General features: G+C 46.2%; 1 protein-coding gene across 1 annotated transcript in view; it reads left to right on the top strand.

Annotated features, from left to right (window-relative positions):
• Nucleotides 1–3548: 3548 nt before the first annotated feature.
• The window catches only part of CTNNAL1 (catenin alpha like 1), a 58849-nt gene continuing 51870 nt past the window's right edge, over nucleotides 3549–10527 (top strand). The window contains exon 1 of the mRNA XM_051812710.1: nucleotides 3549–3760. Within this exon, the coding sequence (XP_051668670.1) occupies nucleotides 3635–3760 (126 nt within the window). The 5' untranslated portion in view covers nucleotides 3549–3634. The remainder of the gene's footprint in view (nucleotides 3761–10527) is intronic.

Genomic DNA, 10527 nt, shown 5'->3' with positions numbered 1-10527 from the left:
AAACTGAGGCTGACAGCCTTTCCAAACAAGCCATGGCACAGGTAGTATAAGATTCGCTCAGTACACCCATTAGTACGTTTCATATAATTCTCATCAAAGCTAAGAGGCGAGCATCCATGGTCAGAGGCCTAGCTACACATAAAGGTTCAAAACAACCATCCTTCTCAGGAGCACTGTCATTGTCAGCGTGTGGGGGTCATCACTTTAGTCTGAGAACTTTGGCAGAGCACCGTTCTGGGTAGTAATGTTATCTCCTATAAAAGGTGCTTCAGATGGGAACAATAAAGATGAAGAGCAAGATGAGGGAAAAATGGTTTACTTTGTGTGTGAGAACCTGCCACCAGTCACAGAACCCAAGCTTGTGGGGGATCGTAGGCAGAGCAACAGGTGTCACCTCCTTGAGTGAAGTTTGGAAACAATACAAGGAGGGACAATATAACATGTTGATAATGCTATGAGGATACGAATCCCTTCTACTTGAGCGCTGGCAAATCATGAAGTTAGAAATATAGTCCATTAGGCATTACTCTTGTCCTCTATCTTAATACTTCAAATGCTTTTCAGATTCGAAGCAGAGTTAAACAATGCTAACTCAAGTGGTACCTCGAGACTGCCATGGCCAGTGGGTGGTCCTCACATCGTACAGGCATGAGGGATGTTCTTTCTGGGGTGATGGGCTATTGCTTTCCTGAATCCATCACATGGGCTGAAGATGATTGTATGCAAAATAGTCTAGTGCTGTGCATTGCAGTGTGCTCCCTCAGAGGTATGTGTTGGCATGCCAAAGGTGTGGTTGCAATCTATCACTCTGCCTCATTCAAATTGTCTTAACATAATTAAAAAGCACAATTAAGCTCTAGGCTATGATGTTTGAAGATCTCCTCAAGGTGTCTTCAAAGACATTAGTCTGCAGCATGCTAGAGCTTTTCAATCGTGTTATATTAAAAACATCACAACATGCGTTCTGTTTGCTTAGCACAGGATTTCAGAAGCAGAGCATGTGGTTTCCATGTTTAAACTGGAAGCATGTTAGGAAGAGAAGTGGGAGAACTAGACAGCGTTGTCTCTAGTACCACCCACTAATGCTGCTTCTCTAGTGAAAACAAAATGGAAGCAGCAAAAGAGCGTGGTAGATTGGGACCAAGACTTCCGTCTGCAGAAAGGTATTGCAAAGTTCCTACTGTTTGTCCAATAAGTGTAGGAAATTATTTTTAAACTATTTTTGCCAGTATCTTTTATAGTAAACTTGTCTTCTTTTTCAAAGAGAAGCTACAATCTTTAAAATTAATCATTAACCTCTGCTACTAACTCGGCTTTCAATCAGAAAACATCATCCCTGGGACATCCGATCTGTTATTGTGTTGAAGATGATAGGCAGCTGTCTTTGAAATTAAGTGACACAAATTGTCAAATTATAAAACACTTGTGCATCCAAGTGTGCATGTGCTTCTAGTTAATTTCTGATGTGAATTGTAGATTTGTATCTGTAGATGTTGATGACATAGTTAATCTGTATTACAGCAATATTCATAAAATAGTCAGAGTGGGAAAAACAGGGGGAAGAGGGCAAAGGAATGCACTTCTGTCTGGTATTACTGCCACTTTGTCTGGTGGATGCTTCACCTCATATGATCCAGAAGTCTCCAGTACCAGTTCACAGTCCTGGGGAGGCTGCAACCACCCCTGCCCTCAGTACTCTACCAAAAGGTAAAAGAAAACAACAATTGTTGGCAAGGCTTAGAATCTGGATATTGAGAGGAAAAACAAATTACCTGAAAAAGAATGAAAGATGTTGCATGAAAATGAAAAGTTTAGGAGAAAAAAAAAAGAAATCTCAAGTGTGCTTTAAACCCCTTTGGTCAAGCAAGACTAGCATTAATTTCAAGTCTACATCATCATTCAGATGTTTTTGTGCCATGGCAGGTTTAAGCCTTCAGTTCTCTCCTGTAACACTTGATGTTATATAAGATGTCATTTTAGAAAATATGAGACCATGTTGGAAATCAATTTCCTGAAGAGCTAGGAATAGGGTCATATTGTTATCTAGGGTTATCCTTGCAGCTCAGGCAATTTTCTTTTTTAATAAATATGGATAACTCCATAGGACTCCAAAGGACAACAAATATTGTCCTTTATCTTATGTCTATGTTTCAAAATTGTGGAAAAGATGCTTTGCGCAAAATGGGTCAGAAATCTTTCTGAAGACACAAAATGATACAAAGTCCTTGATTGAAAACATAAAAAAGCCAAAGACACCGCTACAGAGTTGTGTTGTGTGAGAGCTGAGCAGTCAAATACAAATCCTCAGTTCTGACCAGGAAACTAAGTAGCTAAGTTAAAGTGATTTACTGTCCCAGACCCTACACAGGGCTTGCTCTCTCATACACAGCACTGCATCGAGTGACCCGAGTGTTGGGCTGGATCTGCTTCACACCTCGGTGGTTTGGATCACAGCCAGAAGAGCTCCATTCCCTTTCCACAATTTTGTGCAGACAAGCCTGTAGAAGAGCCAGCCATACCAAATACATACAGCCAAATCAGACCTGAAAGAATCCAGGTCCTGCTACTTTTCAAATACAGGGTACTAAGTAACGTGAAGTGAGTTTAGCCCATGCCAAACCAGAACAACAACAAAAATCCCCCAACTCGCAACACAAACCAAATCATTTTTATTCCTTTGAATTACTTTTGCCGCCTTCTTGCTAGATCGATCATAGGTGCTCTGCTTTAGCACCAGGGCTGGGCAAACCCGGATGCCCACGACAGCTATTCTCTGAGAGCAGCCCGTGTGCCAGGTATGGAACACAAATCACTCAAAGCCAGGAGAAGCCTTTTGCCCCCTCGCCCTAAAGGCTGCTAAGAAAAGCTGATGGCGTTTAGTTCGAGACACCCATCAGGGCCCCTTCCCCCATGCTATAAAGTACGCGAACCGTGACTGCAGCCCTCCCCAGAAAGAGAGCGGGTCCCCGGCTGCCTCTCCCTGGCCCCCACACCGGCGCCCCTCACTTCCCGACCGGGACCACCCTTCCCGGGGTTCGCGCCAGCCGAAGCCACTGCAGCCCCGCTGCTGCCCCGGTGACCGGATCGGACTCCCGCCTCCTTGGGGCCATCAGAGCCCCTCAGCCACTGCCTGGTCCGCTTTCCCCACTCGGGCACAGATCCTCTGCCTGCACCCGCCAGCCTGCCTCGGGCGAGACCGGCGGGGAAACCCCCGCTGGCAGCCGTGGTGGCGGGACGACTCCCAGCTTCCCCCTCCTCCGCCGACTGCGGGGTGGGGCGGGGGGCTACGGGCGCGGGAAAGGAGGGGCACGAGAGTAGGCGGCAAACACCGGGATCCGGCTCCGCGGAGGGGCGGGAAGCGCAGGAGCGCGAGCTGCCTCTTTAAATCCATCCCGTCCCGAGGGGCGTGGAAGGGGCCGCCAAGGGCGGGGAAGGGGGGGCTGGTTGGCTGAGCGCGCGCGCGCGGCTTCGCCCGGCGCCCCGGCGTTCGGGCAGGGAACGGGAGAGGGGGCGGTGGCGGCCGCGGGGGCGGAGCGGCGCGGAGGGAAGCGGAGCGGAGCGCCGGGAGAAGGGTCGGCCGTGCGGGAGCGTGCGTGGCGGCGGCGGCGGGGGGTCCCGGCCCGGCTTCCCCGCTATGGCCACGTCCCCGTGCAGCAGCAGCGGCGTCTCCTCGTCGTCCTCGTCGGGACTGGGCGCGGACGCGGGGCTGGAGATCCGCACGCGCTCCGTGGAGCAGACGCTGGTGCCGCTGGTGTCGCAGGTAGGAATGCTGCCGCGAGACACCTGCACCCCCCATCCCCCGCCCCGCAGCCCTCGAGAGGCGGGCGGCAGCGCTGGCTCCCGCCGGGAAGCTCTGACCGCCTCCCGCCGCCCGCTCGGGACGGGGCTCGGCCGCCGCCGCCGAAGTTTGCGCGCTCGAGTTGCGGCGCTCCGGAGCCCCCTCTGTCCGGCCGCGCGGGCGGGGGTGGCTGCTCCGAGCCGCTCCCCCTTCCTCCCTCCCTCCCTTCTTCCCGTCCCGGGGTCCCGCCGGCCGGCGGCGGCTGGCCGAGCGGGGGCCGTGCGGGTGATGCCGCTCGCACGTCCGTCCCCAGACAGACTCCGAAGTTCCCCGCAAGGTCGCGGGGAGCGTTGCGTAACGCCGGGCGCTGCGGTGCCGCCGGCGGGGCGAGCCCCGGGATGCCGCGGTGGGTGGCGGGCGGAGGGACTGCCCCGCCGCTCGGGTGCTCCCGGCTTCCCGAGCCTCCCGCCTGGCGGCTGTCCGCGTGGGAGCGCGCTCCTTTCCTCGGAGCTTGGCGCTGGCGAGAGCGCTCCTCTTCCAGGGGCTTTGGCGGAGCTTTGTGTTTTCGCGGTCTGGCTTGAGCGTTGCATGGATTGGAGCTCTAACCGCGTCGCAGGGTAGTGTCCGATTTTATGAAGTTCAGGAATACGCAGACTGTGTCTGGGTGACCTTTTAACGTCTCCCTCACAGTGCTAAATGACCTTAAAATAAAATAAAAATCGGTCTGCTAAGTAATTGTTTGCCTGCCGCTTTGGCGTTGGTGGGGTTTTTGTTGGTTTTTTTAGTTACAAAGTCGGTGTTTGGCAATATTTAGTTACAAAATTGGCGTTTGACATACCCCATAAAATTTTCTTCCTTGAAAAATAATCTATGAAAACAGCACAGTGTTTGCTGTATGGAGTTTTTGTGCTTTGGGCACTGATCATTAAAGTTAGCTAGTAAAAACCTATCTGTATAAAATCTTTAGGCAGTATGTAACAGATATACAAAAATAACTAGTCCTGGTGAGGTCGAGTTGTGTTTATACCATCGTAGCCGATCTGGAAACAAATGTGATAAGCCTTGTTTTGCATTTGTACAGCTGGGCTGCTGGAAGGGTTTGTGATTGGTGATTGTGTTTCTGTACTTATCATGGTAACGTATATTTATTTTTCTGTTTGGAGAAATCAGTCAGTTCTGCAAAACCTGAACCACTTGTTCCAAGGCAAAGTAAAGTTAAATAAATTTCCTAGTCCTGAAACAACTGAGGTAGAATATGGAGACCTCTTTTAGGAAGCTTAAGAGCAATCAGAAACACATCCAATTGCAAAAGCTGACTGTAGTTGCAAATGTTAAATTCTTACTTTTAACAGATTTAAATGAAGATGTGCACGTTCTTATTTCTCTGGAATACTCTTTAATAACAATGATTTTACTTCTCTGTGGGTTTGTTGGACATGTAATATGTCATGTATAATTTTTCATTGACCACAAAACCTGTGACAGCATCTTCCAGAAGGAATAAGCAGCTTTCACTTCCTCTATATGCAGGGTAAGGTGTCTGAGCGTTTGTGAACACTCAGAGCTTACTCTTTTGCTGCTAAAGGATTCCAGACAAGCTTGTTCCCTTGAAGCGTGAGCACTGAGCTCTGTTCAGATCCAGGCTGAATTTGCTGATGGTGTCAGCAGTAGCTCTCTACACTTGACTCCTGAAATGCCCCACTTACTGTAGTGGCTAATCAGTTCTGTCTGTACTGTTTCATTTAGATTGTTCAGTAGAGATCTCACTGGCTGGCTTTGTTTGGGAATTTATGCAAAATGGTGTTTATACAGTACTTAGTCTCAGAATTTGTTTTTAGATTCTGCATAAGCTGTGTATGGCAGTAACCTTCAGGACTTTGTTTTTTTGCTTGTGGAAATACACTTGCAAAGGGCTTTTTTCTTGCTGTGAAGTTAACTTTACAGTTTACCATTTTGTTAAAAGCTGAGAAGTGTGATACTTGTATACTACTGAAAAAACAGAACATTGCTACTGCTTTTCACTACTTTAAGCAAAGAGGAAACAAAAGGTGCTCTGTCTGACAAACTCACTTTAAATCTTTCATGAGGAGCTAAATCTTTTCTTTAAGGAAAAAAAGCTGCATTGATTGTTATTAAATTCATGTGCTGTACAGTACATCGTCCTGATTTTAATGTTGCAAACGTGTTTGACCACTTGTTCTTAGTCAGCAAATGTGAGGGTTGTTTTGTTTGATTTTTTTTTTTCTTATAGACTATGTTGTAACAGAGTATATTTGCTACCAGCAGTGGTATAAGATTCCTGTTTTTTCACTGGGAGAAATTACCCTTGGAGTCTATTCAGACCCTGATGCAACCTATTTCTAGAAGTGCCACAAATGACAAAAGAAGATGGTAGATTTAAGCTGCAGTATTAAGCATATGTGCTAATACTTCTTCACTATATACATAGCTGTACTGTGAAAAGAATCATTGTACACTATTTTGCAAAGCATGTGGCATGCAGTTCAGAAAATGGGGCTTCTGGGGTCAAACACCAAAATTTTCTTTAAAATAAGTAGAATTTTCTTCTTCTGGATAGGTGTCTTTAGTTCAGTGTTCCATGCATAAATAGTATGGTATTCTTCAAAAATCTAGACATTTCCTTCACTGCTGCTACCCATTTCCAATCTAATTATTTTGGATTTTATTTTTTTTTATGGAAAGTTTTTGGCAACACAAGTCAGGAAGGGTGTTTGAAGTGGTCAGTGCTGACTCATTTAATAACAAGTCATTTAAGCAGTTGAGGAAAGGCAAAGGCAGGGGAAAAGCACTTTCCAGGATGTGGTTCCACCAGTGACTTCCGCAGCTGCCATTATGCACCTGGGTGCTGGTCTAGCAGCAGTTGGGTATTTTCACAGCTGTAGGAGTTTGTCTGTCTAGATCTGTTCTAAGGAAGCCTTCTGAGAAACTGCAGAATAGGATCTTGTCAACCTTTACAATGAGGTGCTTGGGGAAAGGAGGGAAGCTTTGAGCTCTTGTCTGTCTGGAGAAGAGAAGACTCTGGACAGACTTGTAGCAGCCTTTCAGTACCTGAAAGGGACCTACAAGAAAGCTAGAGAGGGACTTATTACAAAGACATGAAGTGATAGGACATAGGGGAATGGCTTTAAGCTGAAAGAAGATATGTTTAGATATTGGGAAGAAATTCTTCTCTATGAGGGTGGTGGGACAGTGAAACAGGTTGCCCAGAGAAGCTGTGAATGCCCCATCCCTGGAAGTGTCCAAGGCCAGGTTGGGTGGGGCTCTGAGCACCCTGGTCTAGTGGAAAGTGTCCCTGCCCTTGGCAGGGTCTGAGTGGAACTAGATGACTTTTAAGATTGCTTCTGTCCCGAATCATTCTATGCTTCTGTATTCCCAAAGGAACACAGTTTTCACAGTTGAAGGTGAGCTATCCTCCAGCATCCAGAGGGCAGACCTCTGTGATTACAACTAGCTGCTCAACCTTCAGAAATCCCTTTTTGTCATAGGCACTTTGGAGAATGATTGTGTGCCTGTATATTACTGAACATGTTTTTCCAATTTTCTTGGTATAGGATATACTGTCGGAGGTTTTGGAATTGACTTGATCTATATAGTCAAAAATAAAAGTTTTTAAGCTTTTCTTTATTTTAACTACAAAAAGCCCATGATACCAAAGCTTCTGAATTTTGTTGTTTTCAGTCATAGATTCTACATAAGTTAACAGTGGTACATACCTTGAGTTGGATAAAACAAACCTGTTCATGGTGTTGTTTCCTTGCTTTCTCTGAAGCTAGCTAAAATAATTCCTATTTCAGTAAATGTTATATACCATTACATAATATTCTGTCAGTATTCTGTTTTTCAATAAGTTTCTGGAGTTAATTATTAGAGCCCAAAGAAGAACCAACAGCTGATGTTTTTCTACTTTTGTAAAAAGCTCACTGACGCAGTTTTCAGACTGAAGATACGACTGTAGAATAGCCATTGTACATCAAGCTAGAGGTCTGTATATAATCTGTGACCTTTTCTCTGTTTCTTTTCTGATCAATTATCAGGGACTGATATGGGGGACTGTACTGTTTAACATCTTTTTTAATGGTCTGAATGTTGGGGTGATGGGCCAGCATGTTCAACGGGCATGTGAACTCCTCCACAGTGAGTTAGAGAGTGTCTGATACTGTAGAGAACAGGGCTACTAGACAGAGGGACAAGCTGGAAAGATGATCTGACAGGAAGTTTGCTTATCTCTCCTCCCTCTTTATGATTATATGTAATAATCCATGTTGCAGTGCAGCTTTCTATGTAAGTCCATTGGTCATCTCCCTCTGTTAAAGTGTGCAGTCATTTATTTTCTCTTATCCTTCATCTTCTCATCATGCTGTCTCTTAATAAGTAAAATACTCATACAAAAGGGCTTCTATTTCTTTCATAGACTTGCTTAATGTCCTCTGAAATAGTATGCACTTTATTTCCTAGTTTTCTAGCAGAGTGCCTTCTTATCCGTGTGATCTGAGATGTCTACAGAGAAATCTGGTTGTTTTGTGAGGCAGCAATTCCTTTAACAAACACTATGTTGAGTCTTTGTCAATATGTCATAATTATGCAGGTTTCTGCTACTTCTTCCTAACTTTTTGTATTGATTTTCCATGTGCAAGTGTTGGGCAACCTTCATACCTCAACTGTCGATCTAGTTCTAGGCAGGAGATTGCATGAGGAAGTTGATATAATTCGTTGTATCTTTTAGCCCCTTGAAATCTTAGTGAATAACATCCAATGTTGTCAAGTTGTTCCAGTTCATTTTATCTAACACTTTTATAGCCTGTTCTGCAGTCACTTTGATTACACAGATTCTCTGAGTACATCACATAAGGTACATTCTGGAGTAGGGATCACTTTGCTTTCTTTTGTAGTTTAGCACAATTATGAAGAGCTGCTTTGCTCTGTTCTTATTTTCTTTCAAAGGAATAGAACAAAACTGTGGTAAGAAAGTAACTGAGTACATCAGAGTTATAACGTCTGAAGAAATGGACTGTAATAGCTGGTACTTTACTGTATCTTTAGTGGAACTGATATTATTCTCCATGGCACTGAAAAAGCATGAGCTGTCCAAGAGAGAGATTTAAGAAAAGTGTAAAACTGTAGATATGGAGTTCAGTATGCTACTGTTCCATGACACTGGTCTTTGAATTTTGTCTGTAGGCTAGCAGTGTCTTGGGGGAAGCTGTTTTGTGGATTCATTGGCTTGGAAGTCCTCAGATGACTTCTTCAAATCCATCAATAACAAAAGGAAAGCTAAGAATAATGTGGGCCTGTTGCTAAATGGCAACAGGTTAACAGAGGACGCAGAGAAGGCAAAGTTACTGAACACCTTGGTTGCATCGGTCTTCACTGACAAGACCAACCTTCAGGAATCTCAGACCCAGGAGGCTAGGGTAAAGGAATGTTGGAAGGAAGACTTTCCATTGGTCAAGGAGGCAAACTTGACATCCATGAGTCCATGGGCCCTGACGGGATGCATCCATGAGTGCTGAGAGAGCTGGCAGACACCATAGCAAGGACACTCACGTTCATCTTTGAAAGATTGTGGTGATCAGGAGAGTTGCCTGAGGACTGGAAGAAATCAAATGTCACCCCAGCAGCAAAAAGGGCAAGAAGGGGGACCCAGGGAACTACTGGCCTGTCAACCTCTCCTCAGTCCCTGGGAAGGTGATGGAACGCCTTGTTCTGGAGGCCATTTCTATCCACATGGATGACAAGAAGGTGATCAGGAATAGTCAGCATGGATTCACTAAAGGTAAATCACACTTAACCCACCTGATTGCCTTCTATGATGAAACATCCTGGATGGATGAGGGGAGAGCAGTGGATATTGTCTACCTCGATTTCAGCAAGGCTTTCGATGCTGTCTCTCACAACATCCTCATAGGCAAATTCAGGAAGCATGGACTGGCTGTATTGACACAGAGGCAGACTGACAACTGGGTGAACATCAGATTCCAGAGGGTCATAATCAGTGGCACAGTCTAGTTGGAAGCCTTTCACTAGTGGTATCCTCCAAGGTAAAATACTGGGCCCAGTACTGTTTAACTTACTCATCAATGACTTGGATGAAGGGACAGATGCTTCCTCAGCAAATTTGCTGACGACACAAAGCTGGGAGGAGTGGCTGATACCCCAGAGGGCTGTGCAGCCCTTCAGAAGGACCTCGACAGGATGGAGAGATGGGCAGAGAGGAACCTTCTGAAATTCAGCAAAGGCAAATGCAGGGTCCTGCACCTGGGGGGAAATAACCTCGTACAGGCTGGGGCCTGACCTGCAGGAAAGCAGCTCTGTGGAGGAGGATCTGGGGGTCCTGGTGGACAACAAGATGTCCATGAGCCAGCAGTGTACCCTAGGGGCCAAGAAGGCCAGTGGCACTTCAGTCCTGGGGTGGACTAGGAAGACCATTGCCAGCAGGTAGAGGGAGGTGATCCTGCCCCTCCTACTCAGCCCTAGTGAGGCCACATCTGGAGTGCTGTGTCCAGTTCTGGGCTCCTCAGGACAAGAGAGACATGGGGCTTCTGGAGCAGGTGCAGTGGAGGGCAATAAAGATGATTAAGGGACTGAAGCATCCCTCCTACAAGGACAGGCTGAGGGAACTGGACCTGTTCAGCCTTGAGAAGAGATAGCTGAGAGGGGACCTCATCAGTGTATATAAGTATGTGAAAGGAGGGTGCCAAGAGAACAGAACCAGGCTCTTATCAGTGGTG

Source organism: Manacus candei, unplaced genomic scaffold, assembly GCF_025592945.1.
Source record: "Manacus candei isolate 608988 ecotype Guabito, Panama unplaced genomic scaffold, ASM2559294v1 h1tg000088l, whole genome shotgun sequence".
Lineage (NCBI taxonomy): Eukaryota > Metazoa > Chordata > Aves > Passeriformes > Pipridae > Manacus > Manacus candei.
Note: the sequence above shows the minus strand (reverse complement) of the source record. Positions and strands in the feature narration are given on the sequence as shown.